Source organism: Engraulis encrasicolus, chromosome 1 (assembly GCF_034702125.1).
Source record: "Engraulis encrasicolus isolate BLACKSEA-1 chromosome 1, IST_EnEncr_1.0, whole genome shotgun sequence".
NCBI lineage: Eukaryota > Metazoa > Chordata > Actinopteri > Clupeiformes > Engraulidae > Engraulis > Engraulis encrasicolus.
Window position 1 is genome coordinate 42,261,892 of NC_085857.1, and position 22,734 is coordinate 42,284,625.

Here is a 22,734-nt window from a genome sequence, read left to right on the forward strand (position 1 = left end):
GCTCTATCTCTCTCCGAATCATTTCATCCATCTGTGGGCAGCCCTGGCATAGTGGCTAAGTGTATAAGTGTAATGCAATGTAATCGGTGCTCTTTGTCATACTCCAAGCCTTTCACTTCTATTTCCTCTCTGTATTCTGCACTTGTTCGACTTTTGGTCTCATACATATCCCCTATGACCTCCTATTCCTATTTTTATTTTCACATTTGTTTTACCGTTTGAGTTCAGAGCACACACGTATGCACTCGAGCACGTACAGTATGCACACAGTGACTTAGACCCTTCTCCTTGCTCCCAAAAACTCCCCTCCACGTGAACTTGAACACACAGCTTCTTCAACCATCTAATCCACCACCTGATACATTTCTATTGATTTAATTTTCATCGGGATTAATGAATGATAGTCTACTCTACCAGGGCAGAATTTCGGCTGTGATATGAGGTGCACACAAGTGTTCCTATCTATAGGGCTTTGTGGTTCTTGCTTTGTGATTAATCAGTACCACTGTGTGCTTGACCCACAGAGGTTTGATTGGACTTCATGGTCAGAGCCGTCTAATAGGAGAGTTGTGTCAACCGGGGACCAGGAAGTCGGTTGGTGATGTGATGCACGTAGATTGAAATATTTCTAAACACCAACTTTCTCTTCGCTGGAGACTAACACAGAACCATTACATACCAAACAAAGATTAATACAAACAAATTACATTTACCTTTACCACATTTTCTGTGTTCTACATCTACAGCCACCTCCTAGAACTAAGTAACTACTTGTATTGAAACTAAAGTCAATGGTGATTTACATGTAAAACCCTCCGTGAGGCTCCATGAGAGCCGCCTTTGCTGTGGGAATATTGGATCGGTGTGGTCTATGGGAGTGACGTAACTCTCTTAATAGACAGTTCTAGTCATGGTAAATAAAGTCATGGTCAAAATGTCATAGTCTGGGTCTCTGGGGAGCAGGGCTCCTCCTTGCTTGCCTGGTTAACACCAGATGATCAAATGAAATAATGTGTTGCTTTGAACGAAAAGCGGCCTTGAACGAATGTGAGCTAAATTTAGTTAAATGTTATGTAATCCGTCAGCAACAACCAATTAAACATCAACAGCCATTAAAATATGGGTCTGTATGAATACCCAGTTTTATGACCCACTAGTCAAAATGATGTCATCTCTGACTGTAAGGTCCTCCCTCCAAAGGGAAAAAATGTGTTATTTAATCACCAGCTACATTTTGAGTGTGAGGCCCTGCCGTGGCCAACCGGTAGGGCACTCATCTGCCATGCGGCTGACCCGGGTTCGATTCCTGGCCGACCCCTCCCCGTCTCTCTCCCCATTTGCTTCCTGTCCACCTCTCACACAGTCCTGTCGAATAAAGTCGAAAAAGACCCCCCAAAAATCTTTGAATTTTGAGTATGAATCTTGCTTCAAGATGAGAGTGTATGTCCTCTTCAGTTACTTTGGTTTAGCTTCTCAGATCGTTTTAGGAGGAAGGAGTTATTTCTGTGAAAGAAGGTCTAGTGTTTTGAATCATTGAACACATTACCTTGTATTGCTTAATGATGCGAATGATGAGAAATTTGCAGTTGTTGTCATGATCCTTACCTGATTGTGAAGGCTATGATTCATTTCATTTCAACCTGTGATGTTTTAGTGTCTTGAGATCTCTCTTTTCACATGATTACTTTCAAACCACAAGGACCACAATGGAAACAGTTTGTGTTATCCTTTTGACGTGTTGTGCAAGGTTTTCACAACATATTTATTGACTTATTTATTTTTAAACATTTGTAATGCTTTGTACAATGTCAATAAACAAAATCAATCAATCAATCAATCAATCAATCAATCAATCAATCAATCAATCAATCAATCAATCAATCAATCAATCAATCAATCAATCAAAACTTCTGGTATTGTGTTCATATCCAGAGAACCATAGTCTTTTACTTCACTTTAGTTGGTGCCTAGAGTGTGGTACCTGTTCATAAGCTTCCTGGTGGGTGGATACTTCCACTGTACTTTAAAACGATTGGGCCATGACTTCAGCCAATAGCAAACAGCCAAGCAGCAAAATGCACTTAACCTTACTGTTTATGTTACAGCCTCGGTTTTACATCCATTCACTGCCGCTCTCGCTCGCTTCCTGCACTAGTGTGTGTGTGTGTGTGTGTGTGTGTGTGTGTGTGTGTGTGTGTGTGTGTGTGTGTGTGTGTGTGTGTGTGTGTGTGTGTGTGTGTGTGTTGGGGAGGGGAGGGATCACATTATGTGTATGTAACTCCTTACTGTGTATATTACATGTGCGACAAAGAAGCTTTGTGACTTGTTGCCCGTGGAGCACGCGGCATGCGCGCACACATACGCACACACACATGCGCGCATACACACACGCGCACACACACACACACACACACACACACACACACACACACACACACACACACACACACACACACACACACACACACACACACACACAGGTTAATTAAACCACTATGCGGCAGGCTTTTGGTCTCCCAACTCTGCTGCTGCACACCACACATGTTGCACGCTTACACACACACACACACACACACACACACACACACACACACACACACACACACACACACACACACACACACACACACACACACACACACACACACACACACACACACACACACACACACACACACACACACACACACAGCAGATCCCAGTCTGGTACACTAAAATCACCCCAGCACTTTTCCATTCGCCCACTCCAAACCAAAGGAACAAGGGAGTGATTATACTGGCAGAAAGAGAGAGAGAGAGAGAGAGAGAGAGAGAGAGAGAGAGAGAGAGAGAGACAGAGAGAGGCAATGAAGAAGGATCAAAATTCTGCATGTGGAAAATAGTGGAGCGTGATTGAGTGTGAGGTGAGAGAGGGAGGAGAAGAGGAAAAGGGAGGATGAAGGGGGAAGGGAGGACTAAATGGAGGGATGAGAGGAGAAGGATGAGTACGTCTTGGTAGGTGAAAGGTGAAATGAATTGTTGCCACCGTGTCTGCTAAAAGCGTTTTCCTCTCCCTTCTTTCACAGTTTTCTCATCAGTTTCCCCTTTTACTGAGGTTTTCCAACTCCAACTCCCATTGTCATTGTCATTGTGACATAGCACTCCACAGCACACCAGTGAACAGTGCACACAACAAAATTGCATTTATGCCACACCCGTGCAAAGGGGGCAGCTCCCCCAGGGGAGCAGTGCGATACCATAGTCAGGGTACCACAGTCGTGGAGGTGAATGGGGGGTAGAGCACTGGTTAATTACTCCCCCCACCAACTTGGCGGGTGGGGAGCTGAACCGGCAACCTTTGGGCACCCAGTCTGACGCCCTGACCGCTTACCCATGATTGTCAGTCTGAAATTCTGAATGTTTCTTTTCTCTCCCTTCTTCCACAGAGACCTGAGCCACAACCAGATCACCACCATAGATGCACGGATATTCGACAACTTAGCTAACTTTACCGACATGTGAGTATGATTAATCCAGCTATTTAATCTCTGTGCCAAAGGTGGCAATGAAGAGGCCATATGACAGTGTTTCTTAGGCTTTTTCAGATCAAAAGTATTTAGTCTTGGACCACCTGTCAACTGGTTCATTCACACTACAAGTTTTAAGTGCTGCAAATTCGAATGCGGATCACTTATTTGTTTTGCATAAATGACAGCTGTATAGTGATCAAGCAGTTAATTTATGGTCAGTATCATAATGCAAATAAAGCCTGTGCTAGCCTGTTCTAAAAACACTGGAAACTCAAAGAAATGACAAGAAAGGTGCCAGAGGTGTCATCTAGGCCTATGTATATGTACTGTACGTACATGAATTGTGCAGCCAGCCCAGCTCGTAGTGGTAGGCGATAAAATGCAATGCAATGAAATGTAATTAAATAAAAGCAAACATCTTGCTAACGTTAAAATACTATATTCTGGCCATCATACAGCATGGCTTCAGAACTTGTTCACCATTTTTATTAATAGCTTCATCAATTTGGCATATGAGACCGCCTGCCAGCATATGAGAGACCACCTGTTCTCGGATATAAAAAGCAGCTGTTCTTTCATTAGAAACTGGTTAGAAATCAGTGCCAAGTCTCCGTTTCATGAATATTCGCCCTTTGGAAGCTTCGTTTTGCAGTATGCGGGCTGCACATAGTAAAGCTTGCCCACTCTTAATAAAGAGGGGTCTATTACATATGTTAAATGCTGATGTAACAGCAACATTATGCTAAACACACAAAAGGTAAAACTCACCAAACCAGCTCTGAAGGAGGTGAGAAAATGGCCAGAGGGAGCCGTGTCACGACTACAAGACTGCTTTGAAACCACAGATTGGGACATGTTCAAAACAGCTGCCACCCACAGCAACCACATTGACATTGAGGAGTACACAGACACCGTGACCTCCTACATCACAAAATGCATTGATGATGTTACAGAAATAAAACGCATCACCACCAGGGCCAACCAGAAGCCATGGTTCACAGGAGACGTTCACAGACTGCTGAGGGCCAGAGACAAAGCCTTCAGAGCAGGAGACGTAGCTGGCCTAAAAGCAGCAAGAGCAAACCTGTCCCAGGGCATCAGGAAAGCAAAAAAGGAATACTCGGACAAAATAACAACACACTTCAAAGACAGCAGAGATGCACAGAGCCTGTGGCAGGGCATACAGGCCATCACGGACTATAAGCCCGCACCACGAAGCTGTGACAACAACACCTCTCTGCTAAACGACCTGAACAGTTTCTTTGCCCGTTTTGAAGCACAAAATGACACTCATCCACAGAAAACTCCCCCTCCCCCCCATGATCAACCCCTGTACCTGTCCTCTGCCAGTGTGAAGAGGACACTGGCCACCATCAACCCACGCAAAGCAGCTGGCCCAGACAACATACCTGGCCGAGTGTTGAAGGATTGTGCAGAAGAGCTGAAGGATGTCTTCACAGACATCTTTAACATCTCTCTGGAGCAAGCAGTCATCCCATCACTTTTCAAAGCTGCTACCATCATACCCGTGCCGAAGAAATCATCACCATCATGCTTCAATGACTACCGTCCTGTAGCACTGACGCCCATAATCATGAAGTGCTTCGAACGGCTAGTCCTGTCACACATCAAAGCCACCCTACCCCCCACCCTGGACCCCTACCAGTTCGCATACCGAGCCAAGCGATCCACGGAGGATGCAATCTGCTCTGCCCTCCATCCAGCCCTCACCCACTTGGACAATAAAGACTCATATGTGAGAATGCTGTTCATTGACTTCAGCTCAGCATTCAATACCATAATACCACAACAACTCATCAGAAAACTGGACAAACTAGGTTTCAGCACCTCCCTCTGCAACTGGCTGCTGGACTTCCTGATGCAGAGACCACAAGCAGTACGGGTAGGGAATAACACCTCAAGCACCCTGACCCTGAGCACGGGGGCTCCGCAAGGTTGTGTTCTCAGCCCCCTGCTGTTCACGCTGCTGACACATGACTGCACAACGACCCACAGCACTAACCATCTAGTGAAGTTTGCGGATGATACAACACTGGTGGGCCTCATCACTAAGGGCGATGAGACCCACTACAGAGAAGAAGTAGACCTGCTGGCCAGATGGTGCAAAGACAACAACCTCCTGCTGAATGTCAACAAGACCAAGGAGATTGTTGTCAACTTTCAGAGGGTCCAAAAACAACTGCCACCACTGACCATCGACGGTGATGCTGTGGAGAGAGTGAGCAGCACCAAGTTCCTTGGAGTGCACATCAGCGACGACCTCTCTTGGACCACCAACACTACATCACTGGCGAAGAAGGCCCATCAGCGTCTCTACTTCTTGCGCAAACTAAAGAAGGCAAGTGCTACACCCTCCATCATGACAACATTCTACAGAGGAACCATAGAGAGCGTCGTGTCCAGCTGCATCACAGTGTGGGGAGGAAGCTGCACGGAGAAAAACAGGAAGACACTCCAGCGTGTTGTGAACACAGCGAAGAAGATCATTGGAGTACCACTCCCCTCCCTGCAGGACATTTACACCGCACGCCTCACCCGAAAAGCACTGATGATCATCAAAGACACAAGCCACCCTGCACACAAACTGTTCAGCCTCCTGCCCTCTGGAAAGAGGTACAGGCGCCTCCGTTCCCGTACCACCAGGCTTGCAAGCAGCACAATGCACCAAGCGATCAAGATACTGAACACTCAACCCACTCTCCCTTCACTGTCAGCCTCTAGCCAGCCAGGCCACTGACAACGCCCCCCCCCCTCATCCCCACCACCATATCTGCGACTGAACATTCCACCTGCACTACTACATCTGTGACTGAACTTTCAACCTGCACTAACTCAAAACATACACATGCACACACACACACACACACACACACACACACACACACACACACACACACACACACACACACACACACACACACACACACACACACACACACACACACACACAAGCACACTGCACTTTCTGCACTAAACCCAAACATACACACACTGACACACAACTCATACTCACACACATACACACACACACACACACACACACACACATACACAGGTACACACACACAGACGCACACCGCACTTTCTACCTGCACTAAACACACACACACACACACACACACACACACACACACACACACACACACACACACACACACACACACACACACACGCACACAAAACACATACAAACACACACACACACATACTGCTGCTGGTGTATTTAATAAAAACCTTTTTTAATTATTTATTTCTTCAAATGCTACTATTACTATGTCAGAACGCTATAAAGGACTTTTAGAAAAAAGAACAACAAAATACCTCCTCTTAATGTATGTTCTCTACAAGTCTTCTGTTGTCCAGTCTTGCACTTTAAATGTCTGTATGAGCAATGTCTACGTCCATACTGTCTATGTCCATGTATGAGTACTGTCTATGTCTATACTGTCTATGTCCTTACCTAGATTAGTCTATGTCTGCATGGGAGAGCAAGAAACGCAATTTCAAATTCTTTGTATGACCAGTGCATGTAAAGAAATTGACAATAAACTTGACTTGACTTGAATCACATTAAATTACATTACATTGCATTTAGCAGACGCTTTATAACCAAAGCGACTTTCAATGGAGGACATAATCATAGCCAACATCGCTAGCAGATACAAAGTGCACAGGAAATATACAGAACATCAAGTGCAGATGCGAAGAAGGGTTAGTTAGTTGTCGTTTTTTTAAGTAGAGTACACACACACATACACATACATCACCCACATATGCTAAGCACCCAGACATCACATATGTTAAAGGCACGTGTATCACCCATGCTTAGTACACAAGTACCACTAGGACTGGGTACCGAAATTCAATTCTTTGATGGAACCGAATCAAAAGCTAAGGTTCTACTTGGCATCGAAACGTGCCTTGTCTGTCGGTTCCACGTTTCGGTTCCTGAAGTCTGACTGTCAGAGCCATCAAATGTGTGTTTAAGCACGCGGCCATTTCAGCCAACCACAAGTGTCACAAACTGACCACGCTCCTCCTCTTCCCGTTTCGCACCTCATTTAAACGATTGATAAGACAGCTGATTTTCAACCAGCTGATTGTACTAGGCTACTTGAGAAACAAAAACATGCCGTCGAAAGCGTGGCTATATTTCAGGAAAGTAGATAAGGAAGGAGCGCGCTGCAATATCTGCGATAGACTAATATCATGCAAGAATTTGCGTGCAGAGAGTTGCAGCATCTTTACAACCGCAACACCGTCAACCTCAACTATGCCTGCTGCAATACCGTCAACCTCAACCATGACCTCGACTCTTCAGGAAGATGTCTCTGACTCCTTGGAAACATGTTTTTCCATGAAAAGAGCTAACTTAGAAATAACTGGTCTTGTGTTGGGGACGTACAAATGTAGCATATTTAGACCGTCGGTTTAATTCGAGGGAACAAAGAACACAGCCACAAAAAAGATTTCCTCTCTATCCGGCTGGAGAATAACGCCATTGTTTACTTGAAGTAGCGGCAGCTTAAGGTTAAATAACTGTGGATTGAAAGAACATAAAAACGTTCCGTAAAAAACTGTAAAAAGCTAAGAATCTCAGCTTTCGAACAAGCCCTAACACATGTCTGTAGGTCTAGGTTAAGGAGATCGCTGGCTGTTACGAAAAAAATGACGAGATAAAAAAAAAAAAATGGTTGGAAAGCGCTATTTTTTCACTTGCAACAGCGGCCGCTTACAGTTCAATAACTTTTGATTGAAAGAACATAAAAACGTTCCGTAAAAAACTGTAAAAAGCTAAGAATCCCAGCTTTCGAACAAGCCCTAACACATGTCTGTAGGTCTAGGTTAAGGAGATCGCTGGCTGTTAGGAAAAAAATGACGAGATAAAAAAATGGTTGGAAAGCGCTATTTTTTCACTTGCAACAGCGGCCGCTTACAGTTCAATAACTTTTGATTGAAAGAACATAAAAACGTGCCGTAAAAAACTGTAAAAAGCTAAGAATCCCAGCTTTCGAACAAGCCCTAACACATGTCTATAGGTCTACGTTAAGGAGATCGCTGGCTGTTCGGGAAAAAATGACGAGATTAAAAAAAAAAAAAAAGGTTGGAAAGCGCTATTTTTTCACTTGAAACAGCGGCCGCTTACAGTTCAATAACTTTTGATTGAAAGAACATAAACACGTGCCGTAAAAACCTATAAAAAGCTAAGATTCGCAGCTTTCGAACAAGCCCCAATACACTTCTCTGTAGGAGAAGGACAGATTGTTTTTACCACTAGAAAGTGGCAATCTTGGGTCTCTGTTTTGGTAAGCTGTCGACAGACTGGGTAGCTAGGCTACATTAAAAAATCATGTCTGGCACGCTTGACATAGGATTGGTAGGCCTACCAGAAGTGAAGTTGCACCGTACAGCAGAACAATTTTAATCAGGCATGAGTAGGCTACATTTATCAGTATCAAAACCGTTTATTATACTTGCCAAGCCATGCCGAGAGGACAACTTGCAGCATGCAATTAATCATGAATGCTGTATAGAATTAAATGCCTTTAACCCGCCATTGCTTAAGTCACGATGAGCGCCGCCTTGTGGCAGGCAGGGAAACTCATGATTTAGAGACCCGTTACGCCATCTACTGGCCACTTTGGGTAACTGCAGGTTTAATTCAGGGTTTCTAGGAACCGAAAATGGAACCGTTCTGGTACCGGAACCGAAACGACGGAACCGGAAATGGAACCGGAACCGAAAATTGTCAATCAATACCCAGGCCTAAGTACCACCGACGTATTATAGCCTACATGTAAATGTACAAGTGCACAGGCGTGCATGGAAGTCTTGTCAATTGATTTGACCTCTGCTCTGAGAAGGAGCGCGCTGTCCACCGCATCTCATCAAAGAAAGGCCAGTTTATTTGTCTAACACGCAGTGGTGAAAGTAGACGGGTGCGCACAGGTGCGCAGCACCGGTATACAATTTACAGCCGGTGCGCATTACCGGTAAGAGAATGGGTTTAATGCTGTCCAAAATCCCACATTTGAAAAAAAGTAAGGTCTGCTCTTTCAGTGGAAAACAAATACAACTACACTATGCCGTTTGAGAAGTGTCCTCCTATGAAGAGACACCCGAAATAGTCATGCAGCGATTATAGATGTTTATTATATGGTTGTGACGTCATCGGTCGAATGCTTCATTCATTTCAACGGGGCTCCCCAACGTTCGCACGTCTGTTATTTTTCGATAACGGACGGGTTGGTCTATAACAGACCGCTGTCAATGGCAACAAGACTTTTCACTGCTAAAGCGACTTTTCAACAAGACTCTAATCAGCTGCTGTGATAGACAACACCTGTTGTCCTGGCTAGCTGTTGCCTAGCGGTGTTCCACAACGGCACTGTTTTGTTTTGCGCAGTAACAATCTTTTGACATTAAAAACTATAATAGACTTAACATTAAATAGGCCTAAAGAAATGAACCCGCCATGTGTGAATCATTTAAGTATATCCATATAATAAGCGGGTTAACTTTCGGCGAGTCGGTCGCTTTGTGGAATAGCAGCACTTCAGAGAGAACAAGACCCCTCCGCTCCGCGTCGGGGTCTGAAGATTCTCTCTGTCGTGCTGCTATTCCACGGTAGCGACCTTCTCGCCGAACGTTAACCCTTACGTAATGCTCATGTTTATTTTGTTTGTTTATTGTTTGTTTGCGGGTGGTGGTGGGGTTTGCACAGGTAAGAAAAGAAAACTACTTTCACTCCCGCTAACGCGTTTCCCACATGGAGGCAGTTCAATGTACATAGCGTGGTGAACTAGCCCCTCACACTTCATTCCGTAGCTAAGAAAAACAACCCCCTCCTACTTGAATTCATTTTTGAACTTATGGTAGCCTAGGAATGTATGTAAAATGATGTAACATGCTGAGTGGAATGTAGTCTATGAGTTAGTACTACATGTATGTTTTTCTGCTTTTATAAAAGCCTTAGCCTTAGCCTTAGATAGGCTGCAATAATGCACAAACACCAGTGTCTTTTTAAACTTAGCATGATGCATCAGAATGAAATAGGTATATGAGCTAGGGAGCCATATTCATTTCAATGGGATATATGTGATTAAGATACAGAATCAAACTTCCTCAAACATTCACCATGCCCTGGTTCTCTCTGTGCTGAGCTGCTTGTCAAAATCAGAGCGATCCAAGTTGTTGCATAATGTTTAGGAAAATATTTTGGACATTTGTAAGAAATGTAAAGAAATGATGCCCTATTAGAATGGCCAAGATCTCAGAAAGGGCTGGACGAGAAATAATGCATTGTCATCAGGGACTGACAATTCAAGGGTGGCATGAGCAATACAACTTCATGCTGAAATTGGAGGGTATGTGTAATATTTTAGTAGTCTATTTCTAGAATTCATGCTGCTCAATCACAAGTCTTACAAATCCATCCTACAGTACATACACTGTACCTTTAATGTAACAAAAACCCCTCGACGATAAAAACAATGCACAAAGAAAGACCCAATGCCCACATCTTTTTCAAATATCCCACATCCGTGCCCTGGTTCTCTCTGTGCCGTGCTGTACCGTGCTGTTTGTCAAAATCCGAGAGAGAGAGAGAGAGAGAGAGAGAGCTGTCAAGAATTCAAACCTCCCACATTTATAATACTTGACTGCCTCATTGCCTGTGTGGTCCAGAGATCTGACTGGAGCAGACAGGGTCTTGGGAAGCACTCAGACAGATGGGCACTCAGACGGAGAGATAGCGAGATAGCGAGCGAGCGAGGCTGGTGCTGCTGGTATATGGCGGAGCGTCAGCGGAGTGAGATCACTGCTATTGCACAGCCGTTGGTTCAGCTTTCCATTCACACAGTGCGGAGGAGGAGTGGGGAGTTTGTATGGACTTTGAGAACACACACACACACGCACGCACGCACGCACGCACGCACGCACGCACGCACGCACGCACGCACACACACACACACACACACACACACACACACACACACACACCTCTTTAGTAACACACTGGCATTCTCTCTCTCTCTCTCTCTCTCTCTCTCTCTCTCTCTCTCTCTCTCTCTCCCTCCCTCTCTATTTCTATCTCTGTTTGTGTTTTGATCATTTCTTCTTTCTTTCTTTCTCGGTCTTTCTCTCTTGCCCTCTGTCTGCTCCGCTTTCCTCCACCTCCTCCCTCAATCTTTTTCTACTGTATCTCTGTGTGTGCTGCTACTTCTCTGTCTCCATCTCTACCTCTCCTTCCTTCTCTTCCATCTCTCTCTCTCTCTGTCTCCATCCTCCTATCTCCTCCCTTCCTCTTTCTCTACCCCTTCTCCAACTCTCTCTCTTTCTCTCTCTCTCTCTCTCTCTCTCTCTCTCTCTCTCTCTCTCTCTCTCTCTCTCTCTCTCTCTCTCTCTCTCTCTCTCTCTCCCTCCCTCTCTCCACAGTGACCTGAGCTTCAACCCATTTGTGTGCGACTGCTCGGTGTACCGGCTGGTGAGATGGCTTCAGGACGAGGGCGTGAGGGTGCGGCGGCCCAACCAGGTGCTCTGCCACCAGCCCGCCGAGGTCAAGAACCAGCCCATACTCAACGTCAGCCTGCTCACCTGTGGTAGGTGCCTTACCTGTGTAGCTGTACTCACTTGTGGTAGGTGCCTTACCTGTGTAGCTGTACTCACTTGTGGTAGGTGCCTTACCTGTGTAGCTGTACTCACTTGTGGTAGGTGCCTTACCTGTGTAGCTGTACTCACTTGTGGTAGGTGCCTTACCTGTGTAGCTGTACTCACCTGTGGTAGGTGCCTTACCTGATTAACTGTACACATCTGTGGTACGTGCCTTACCTGTGTAACTGTACTCACCTTTGGTACGTGCCTTACCGGTTTACCTGTACACACCCTTAACTACTTAACTACACCAGCCCATACTCAACGTCAGCCTGCTCACCTGTGGTAGGTGCCTCACAGTGATACTCTAACTTACACATGGAAGTTTCAATGTGTTCACTTCTTAAAGTAGTAAACAAAGAAATCAGAAAATGTCTCTTGCCCATAGAACAGACATGAAGTTAGCCCTTTTTTGTTTGCTTTTTTGTAAACTAATTCTGTTTTCTGAAGCATTGAGTAACTTTTCAAGACTTGCACATTCTGCAAAACAATGAAAATCACAAAAAACTGAAGGAAAACAAAATCATCTTTCATGGTGATTTTCTCAGTTTCACTCTGAGAGACACATGGCTCTGGGTTTTAAATTCAGTCACATACGACCTAGTTAGATAAAAAGCATCCCGATCCCCCTCTCTCCACACACACACACCCATTGGAACGGTCATCTCTAATGCTAGGGACACATAGGCGCGAATTTGGCTTAACAAAGTGAACTTCGCCATTCATTCCTATGAGGGAGGCGAAGGCAAGCAAACAGGAGCGAAACGAAGCAAAATTATTCAACAAAGTTTGATATTATGCATAGCGAATGAGGAGCGAAGTTCGCCCGCGGCAGCCAATCAAATCAACAACACAACTGTTTCATACCATTTGATCCGCCATGGCGACCTGATGACAATTGAGCTGTCAGAATAGAACACTGAATTTCGCCTTTCTTCGCCTCACTCGTTTCGCCTGTTATGTGTCCCTTGCGTAAGTATCCATTTTGTGTGTCTACCGCACTTGCACACATGAGCCAAAATCACAATCTTCCATGTACACCAGCTCCCCCATTCTCCGAGTGTCTAATGCACCAAGCTGCAGGGTTGACCTCCTGGTCTTCTTCTATCAGGCCACAATTGAGAGAGCGTGTAGATGCATGCCACCCCTTTGTGTAACAAAATACCACCTTCTTCCTACCCCAATCACCAACCCCTGCGGAGCAGGTAGAGCTACATCAGGTGCAAAACAAAAAACTGAACACAGAAAGATACTTCTGTGACACAAAGAAAGAGAATTCAAAGGGTTATGTGTCCCGCAGAGCAATTGATTGTTTGTCCACTCTTCTCCCAGGACGCCATTTCTAGCTGCAGTTACAACCACCTGAAGCTTTGGAAACATATAATGCCACCCATTGTATGAATCATAGAATGCCACCTTTATTCTGAACTTGGGCTGAAAGATCTATCGTTTTAGACCGAAAATCACAATCTTAGACAACCTGATTTTGGGATAGACAAAGCTAGGAAAACCATGCTCCTAAACTGATCCATGTTTTGTTTCATCTGTAATTGCACTCATGTACGTAGGCTCTGCTTATTGCCCCTGCTGCGTGGTGTAGAACGCAACAGTTATAGCTCTGGTAGAACGCCTCTGTGTCAGCTACCAATCAGAAAGCTCCATGCTACACGTGAACCGGTCACTCACTAGCAAAGACAGTAACTTGTACCGGAGCAACTGACGTGGAGCATGAGAACATAGTCCTGTGCACTGAATCTTGATTTAAAGAAAGGGAAAAAATGTGGTAGAAATCGAAATCGCAATATCTGTCAGAGAAAACGCAATTTCATTTTTTTCTTAAAATTGTTCTGCCCTATTCAAAACACTGATCTGTTAAACATGCTCCCTTTGTGAAGGAGGTTCAGAGACACATCAGGTGCAAAATAAAACAAATGGAGGAGGAACTCAAGAGGAAGAATGAACTTCCTACCCTTGGGCAGTCAGAAGTTTTGAATGCACACTCAATGTGATTCTCCTTTTCCAATAATGCTGATTGAAAGTGGAGTGAAGTCAAATGTCAAATGTCCTCCCATGTTGTTCATTAGTTTCATATGGGTTTACTTTTGAACCTTTTATTTCATCGTGCTTTCATGTATTCTTACCTCATTCTGCAAAGTTATTATTGACAGCCTCTACTTTTAAAACTTTTTTTTACTATGTACTTTGTTATTTATCATGACCTCGTATATCTCCTCTTTTCCTTTGTTTTTACAATGTTTCCTGACTTTATATCTTTGACACCTTTACTCTTGCAGTTGTTGTGTCCTTGCTTGCTGTCTTATTTAATTGCAGTAAAATGACGAGAAATGTGAGATCTTGAAGTAGTCTTTTCACTGCCCTTGCTCTCCTGCTGTGCTGTCTAAGTCAGACTCATGAGGAGTGCAGCCATTGTTTGTTTGTTTGTTTGAAATGTATACTAAAAAAACATGATCATATTGGACAAGGAGAGAAAGCAAATCAGCATTCAGACTCGCGAATCAGACGATTCAGAGTTGGTTTGTGGCATTTCTCCTGTTAGTCTCGAGTCCTTTTAGGTATCAACTGGTCTACCGCTCACCATTCTGTCTGTATGAACAATCACATTGTCAGTTTGAAAAGCTTTAAGAAAATGTGAAAATGCTGTACAAGGCAGAAGGAAATCACTATTCTGACTAGCAGAGCATGCCAAGTTGCTTCGGAATTTTCGTCCTTTCTGTATGAAGCAGTTTTTTATTTGGAGTTAACTGCCCTCCCTCACCAGTATGTCTGTAGAAGTAAAAGTACAACAAATTATTTATTTGATTTAGATGTAGTTTGGAAACAGCCCACAGATGAAAAGAAGCAGTCTAGAAGTAATACAGAAAGGCATGTTTTTTTAAATAAATACATTTATTGAGGGATATATCGCAACATAAACAACACATCCTCTCCAAAGTTTTTCACACCGAAAAAAAAAACAACTGTGAAGGAAAAAAAAGAAGAAAGAAAGGAAGTAATGCATGTTATTAAGCAACATACCTTGTCATAGGTACTGTATTACCTTACAATATTACATTACATTGCATTTGGCAGACGCTTCCTAACCAAAGCGACTTTCAAAAGAGGACATAAGCAGAGTAACTTTATAATTGTCTCCAAGGGGAAAGTAAGTGTGAGTGATCACACTCTTTGCAACACAATTAAACTTCTGATAATGATTCAACAGCGTTGTAATTAGTTATAATTAGTTCTCAGCTGCAATTAGTCATTTCTCAGCGCAGCGTGCTCGACATTTATTGAAAATAATGAGTAGTTTACAAGACAGTGCACATTATTTGGCAAAATAGATCAGATAATGAATTACAAATTTTACCCCAGAACAAGAGGAGGGTTTCTAATGATGAATGGCTTTTAGATACTGAGGAGCATTTCAGATGAGTCGTCCTCACAAATCTCTCACCCAATTGGACCAAAATGACTTCCCAAACAAACAATAGGTCGGTTGACTGGAAATAATATTGTGGAAAGATTAATAATAGAATAATATCAAGGCAACCCCAAAGGACTTTTTTTGGATGCAAAATTACCTTAACTTCTGTCTTTGTCTTTCTCTCTCTATCCCCCCACCCCCCCACCCTCTCTCTCTCTCTCTCTCGCTCTGCCTTAAACTCCCTCTCTCTCTTGGTCAAAATCGTAATCACAATTATTGATCTTTTTGCAGATTTTTTTGGAAAATTATAACAAGATGAAATATAACCAAGAATGAATTATATACGGGATGAGCAAAATAAAATGAATTGTAATAATTATGTAAAGGCAATAGCATGAAACACCAGCCTGTCAGTATGTTCTGGCTTCAAGGACGCTCTCAAAGGTAGTTCACTATTGCCACGATTAAATCACGATTGAAAACATGACTTTGATTTCACGATTTTATCACGATTTTCGATTAATTGTGCAGCCCTACTTGGTTTGTCTTTTTCCCCTCACTCTTCCTCTCTGTCCATCTCTTAGCCCCCCCAACTCTCTCCATGTACATGTACGATGTTGCCTTTGGTGAATATTTTCCTCAAAACCCCCAAGCTGCCATGCCTCTTCTGCTACCCATATATATATAAGCGTATTACCATAACCAGGGGTCTAAATTAACTTTCGTCATCACCAGCCAAATTAGCTTGTAGATGGTAGTCTTATGAGCCAAGCACACACTCACTAATGGGTCAAAGAGGCAAGTAGTTTTTTTTCCTACCTGCCATTTTGAATTTTCATCAGCATTTGGCCAGTTGGCTGATGTTCATTTAGAGCCCTGCATACAGTCGGTCCCCCTACAATGCACACCCTTTACCGAGGTAATGCCACGTCATCCACCTCGGTACGTACCGGGCCTAGCTGCAGTGTACCCAAACAAACCGCCGGGTGGCACTTGGGAGCGCTTGGAATGTTTTAGACGATGCTGACGGCATATTAATATATGCTCATATTCACCAGCACGCACCGATTCAGCGGATAACAACATGCCTATAAATTGTGTGAGAACACCTCCAGGAAGTAGGAAGAGTCATAAAAAGAATAGCCTAAATAATGTAATGAATTTTCTTTTTTTTTTTAAATGATGATCGGATGAATTGCATTAATGTGCAAGCTCTGACAAAATGTAAATTGAGTGTAGCCAGAAGCCATACCGATTATCGCATCGCAAGATTTGAAACGTCTAATATTGCAACTTCAGACTTGTTGTCTGGATGTGGATACTTTTTCGTTTGGTAAAAATTACTGAGAGTGCAATACACCTCACCGCAGTAACCTAACAGCGCTTCGTTTGAGCGTGTAAGCGTTGGCTATTTATCTCACATCGCCAACAGCTGGGGCCATAACCTAACCTACACTTCCCTAATGAATTTAATGTTGTCACATTGGCAAAAATTAGCAAGCGACTGATATTGCTGTGTTCGTGCTCAAATTAAGTGTAACCAACTGTCGGGTTATGTGTCGCAGGTGAGAAAGTGCGCATTTTTCCAGCGACACCTCTCCTTGTTACCAAATACCCTGGAGAGTACTGTACACCACAAATACGCCAAGACACAAATATTGAGTTTTAAAATAATATTTATTAACTAACAGAAATCTAAAAGAGTCCCGGGGCACCCCAAATCTATACAAGTCCGAAATTCCAAATTTCCTTGGAGATCCCCCCCACAGTCATCCGTTCCGAAGGAGGCGGAGGAGCGGTGGCCAGGTGTCCATCCATTGCGAGGCTGGGGAGACAGGAAGAGCTTGGTGACAGTAGGCTTGATTCCATAGGCAGTCCAAATGACACTCACTTCCATAATTAAGTAGGCTACGCAGGTAATCGCTGCACTTATTCCACGTGATTTACAACACTGCACTCGCTAGTCTAGGTTAAACGTTAGGGGTGAAGTTGCTCAGCACTCGCACACGGCACGGCTCACTGCAATGTGTGCTGCGATTCAAGGCCAGCGGTGTTAAAAGTGAGTCCAAGTACAACTGGGTTTGGAGAGAGAGAGAGAGGGGGGGGGGGAATATATGCTGGGAAATATAGGCCTATGCAATGTCATCTCATAATCATGGAGTTCCTCATGCGATTTCATCTGGGTCAGTCAGACATGCATGCACCTTGCGCACCGGGAAGTGTGTTTTTTCAAACAAGAAAACTGGTTCATCATATGCATGGCTTAAACTGACTTTAATGTTTGCCAACGTGCTATAGTTTTCCTCTCATAATAGCACCTGGCGACTGTGACCTGTTAGATGACCTCGCGCGCGTAAACCCATTAAAATATAGCCTAGCCTTCTGTGGCTATTCAGAGCAATATGAACCAATCAGGTCGGCGTTGCTATTAAGCAAAATACATCCCTGATGTCTACTTAACTAAAATAAGATGCATTTTGTCTAATATTTGGAGACATCGCCTTGCTCTTTCTGCGGGGAATTAAGCGCCTCTCTCCCTCGCTCTCTCTCTCTCCCTCTCTCGCCCACACACACACACACACACACACAGTTTGGAGAGGACGCATTTAAACTGTAACAGTTTAGGCAGTAGGGGAGAGCAGGGACTCATGAAACTCGGGACGAATGAAACACTGCGATTTACTCGAAAACTTTAACATATCCGAAAGTATGAAAAGTCAAAGTTGTCAGGTTTACAGGCAAAAGGGATTTTAGTGTCAGTAGACACTGTCGGGACGAATGAAACACCCGTTTCATCCGTCCCTCTCGCCCATTGACTTAAAGCAGGATCAAAATAAAATGGGAGCACTTGAGATGACTATGTTCCAACTTGTCTTGAGCACCGTCGTAGCGCAACAAATCATTATCGTAAACATAGCCTAGATAATTGGAAATTACAAAAAATAGGCTACATTTTATAGACTTTGGCTATAGGCTAAGCCGACTCCTCTACCTGTTTGAATTAGTGCAGCCTTACAGGGAGGACGTTAATTTGGCATAGGTCAACTGCAAGAGACTACTAATTTGTGACTTGACGTGATGTGTGAATAATTAGGCTACGATATGCAACAGGCATATTTAGCCGCACTCAGTCATTCATTGGGTGAATGTCCCGACCCTGTGTGTCCGCGTGCATGCATGGGGTGGGGAAAAATACATCAAGCGTGCCATCACCACCCATCCCCCCGGACCCACGAAACCCACTGAAGATCCAAGCAATTGTAGTCTGTCAGTATTTTAGTGTGGGCCCAGGTAGTTGAATTCATGGCATGGCCTGGTTATCTCAATAGTGCCAAGAAGATGTTTGCCCTCAGGCTAGTGTGTTCATAAAGCGCATGTTCGATTTGCTGTAATAGGCTACGATCAGTAAGCCTCAACTTGTCCGTCGTGTCTTTTCCTTCTTTCGATATTTTGTAAAATAGGCCCACGTTAAAGCCTAAATACGATAATAGGCCTAAATAAGGCTAATAAAGTAAGCTAAATAAGTTAGGCCTAAATAAAGTTGTTTTAGCCTATGAACTCAGGCAATGCAGAAATTTGCGGAGGGAATTTGGATATCTTGGCCTATAGGCTACCGATGGCTTTATGAACTTCATGACTGGGCTACAAGATAGTCGGGTAAACATATTGACTTGTAGACCACCAACATCTGATGCTGAAGTGGGGGAGGGTGTTTTTTTTTCACACACACACACACACACACACACACACACACACACACACACACACACACACACACACACACACAGATACGCGCTAATCGCTCTCTCTCTCCGTCTCTCCCTCTCTTTCTCATTGTTGCTATACGTGCATCTGGATAGGCATAGGCAGTGTGGTCACCCAGCACATTTTCATAGAAATGCTGTGGGTTTTTTTTTTTTAATGAAATCTTTATTCAGTTATTTGTGAACAGTCTCTGCGTTTCACTTTCGATGTTGCGTCACCGTGGACAAGTGTCTGCTCGAAAACTTAATGCAAAGCGGCTAAAATGTTCAGAACGTGTTGAACTTTTCAGAACATGAATGTTTGTCTGTGGGGGATGGGTGGGTTACAGCAGTGCAGTGCAGTGCACGGGACTGCACAGCCTTTTGTGACATGTCGTGGCGCGACAGGTTATCCAGCCTCCGAAGGAGTCATAGTTCCCCAGTCATAGCCTACTGTTGGTTCGCATCTCCACCGAAGCAAACTGAATTTGCAGTCCTAATCACAGATGATTAGCCACACCTGGTGTAACAGATGTATTGTCATGTGTGCATCACATCCCCAGTTAACCGGAATCCCGTCGATCGCGCACAACAGCGCATTGAAAGGATGAAATGTTCACAAGCACCAATACAAAAAAACGTCTTCAACCTATTAGTCCGTAGGCTATCCTGAGGATATCCGTTCCTGACTTGAATAGGTAGTGCAGAAATAATTAACAGACATCACTTAGCCTATAAGTTAGGAGCGGAATTGAGACGGTGAATGCAGGACAGAATAATGAAAACAAAACACCGTCGACTGGCGGTCTTGTTTAGGGATCACGCTTGTGTTATTATCAAATACCCAATGTTACGTGCGCAATTGGCTGACTCTTTCCACTTGTAGCCTAAAACTGAGGGAGGGATCAACATACAATGAGCTACACTGAAGCAGATTACTCTGCTTCGCAAAAAAAAAACCCAGTGCACCAATAATACCCCCGTCTTCAACCTACTATTTAGGCTACCAGATATATAGGCTAGTAATAGTATTAAGTTGTGCTACCTTGTTTTTTGTGGTAACGACAGTGTAGATCAGGTAATAACCTGCAATAGGGGAAGCGGCATGCGCCAGTTTTAAAGACGGAATGTCGTCGCCAAATGTAAAATCACCTCTCTCATGCTGACATGACGGGGCACTACTTCATTAGGCTACAATGTTGTTCATGTCTGTTTGACTCACACTATACGAGTGGTTCAATTTGTGTTTTTGTGCTCATCGCACAAATGAGACAGACAGGCTTGCTTGATAGGGCTACACAAAGCAAGCGACATCGGTCCACTCAAAATGGTCCGAACTCCGCCGCTTGATTTCATGTCTCCTCAGTCTCTCCATTACGGTTTATTAGCCTACTCTGTTTTGCTATTTTCGTTATTCTTAGCCCTGGCATTACAGATGAAGCAACTGTGATCAGTGAGGTTGTGGAAACGGTTGAATAGGCCTATGGTCCTAAATTGGGTTATTGTGGTTGTGGTCTTGTTTAGGGCTCACACTTGTGTTATTATCAAATGCCCTATCAAATGCCCAATGCTAAATAAAACATGCAATTTGCTGACTGTATTTCTACTACTACTAAAACTGGGGGACGGGCAAGGACGGAAGCACAAACAGACCATAGACACAGGCAGACGCTGCTCTGCAAAAGCGGTGCTATACTGCCCCCCGCATTCCGAATGGCCACAGGGTGTAATGATCACGGTACGCTGTCGCGGCCCGGCACGGTAATGAGCAGATTGAAGTTACACCATCTGTATAACACTGAATACTTGCTTCCCTACCTATCCCTCTCCATCCCTCTCCATCCCTCTCCATCCCTATCCATCCCTCCCCATCCCTCCACGTCTCTCCCCATCCCTCCCCATCCCTCCCCATCCCTCTCCATCCCTCCCCATCCCTCCCCATCCCTCTCCATCTCTCCCCATCCCTCTCCATCCCTCCACATCTCTCCCCATCCCTCCCCATCCCTCTCCATCCCTCCACATCTCTCCCCATCCCTATCCATCCCTCTCCATCCCTCCTCATCCCTCCCCATCCCTCCACGTCTCTCCCCATCCCTCTCCATCCCTCCACGTCTCTCCCCATCCCTCCCCATCCCTCCCCATCCCTCCCCATCCCTCCCCATCTCTCTCCATCCCTCTCCATCCCTCCACATCTCTCCCCAGCCTCCTATGCGGGCTGCCTGCAGGATGAACACCACCACCAGCAGCAGCAGCAGCATCATCAGAAGGGCTCGTCGTCTGGCTCCTCCTCCTCGTCCTCGTCATCCGGCTCGGGCTCCTCCTCTTCGTCCCCGGGGGGCCTGGGCTCGGAGCTGGTCATCTTCCCGCACGTGCAGCCGGGCAACTTCACGCGAGAGCAGTGCAACACCTACTGCTTCCAGCTGGCGCAGCGCTACGGCGGCCTGGGCACGCACCGCGAGTGCCTGTGCAGCACCAACTCCGAGCCCAACCTGCTGAGCGAGTCGCAGTGTACCGCCGCCTGCACCGACGCCCAGGTCATGAAGAAGTGCGGCTGGACCGTGGCGCACGACGTCTTCCAGGTAAAGAGTTGACGAGCATGGCTTTGTGGTTAGGGAGTTGGTCGAAGAGGGTTGGAGGGTTGCCGGTTCGAGTCCCACCGACGCCCAGTGCGGAAGTGCGGCTGGACCGTGGCGCACAACGTCTTCCAGGTAAAGAGGGGGGCCGTGGGGGGGGAGGTCAGGGGGTTGTGGTTTTGAATCCCACCTTCACCTGTAATACCTGACCATGAAAAGTAATAGGAGTTGCTTTGAATCTTTGCATGCAAAGCGAACAGGGTTTTTAGGGAGTGACGACAAAGCATTGATCAATAGGCACAGACACAGTTTGAAAATGTAGATTTTAGTGTATGATGTAACATCATGGAATCATTTGTACATTTTATTTTGTTGGGAGACTGACATGACAGTGGAGATAATCAATTGGAAAAGTTTCTCTTCCTTCTGAAACTCAATTTAAATATGATCATATTGGCCCCAACTGTGGCTCTAACCGGCATGGGCTGTTACGCCGGGGACCCGGGTTCGATTCCGGCCCAAGGCCATTTTTCCGAATCAATCCTTCCCCACATCTCTCTCCCGCTCACTTCCTTTCACCATCTCACACTATCCTGTCAAATAAAGGCATAAAAGCCCCCAAAATATCTTTTCAAAAATCATCATATTAAATTTCAGTCATGGAGACTGTAGTTCACTTGGTTGGTCAGGTCTTCGGTCAGAAACAGGTTTGCTACACACATATCAGGGGTGCATTTCTCGAAACCATAGTTGCTAACTACGTCAGATACTTTGTTGTTTACAATGCAATTTCACATTTCTCGGGTGCT

At 44.7% G+C, this 22,734-nt stretch overlaps 1 protein-coding gene across 1 annotated transcript in view; it reads left to right on the top strand.

Annotated features, from left to right (window-relative positions):
- pkd1a (polycystic kidney disease 1a) overlaps nucleotides 1–22,734 on the top strand; it is a 224,946-nt gene that overhangs the window by 37,328 nt on the left and 164,884 nt on the right. The window contains exons 2-4 of the mRNA XM_063202618.1: nucleotides 3,426–3,497; nucleotides 11,967–12,130; nucleotides 21,555–21,931. Of these exons, the coding sequence (XP_063058688.1) occupies nucleotides 3,426–3,497; nucleotides 11,967–12,130; nucleotides 21,555–21,931 (613 nt within the window). The remainder of the gene's footprint in view (nucleotides 1–3,425; nucleotides 3,498–11,966; nucleotides 12,131–21,554; nucleotides 21,932–22,734) is intronic.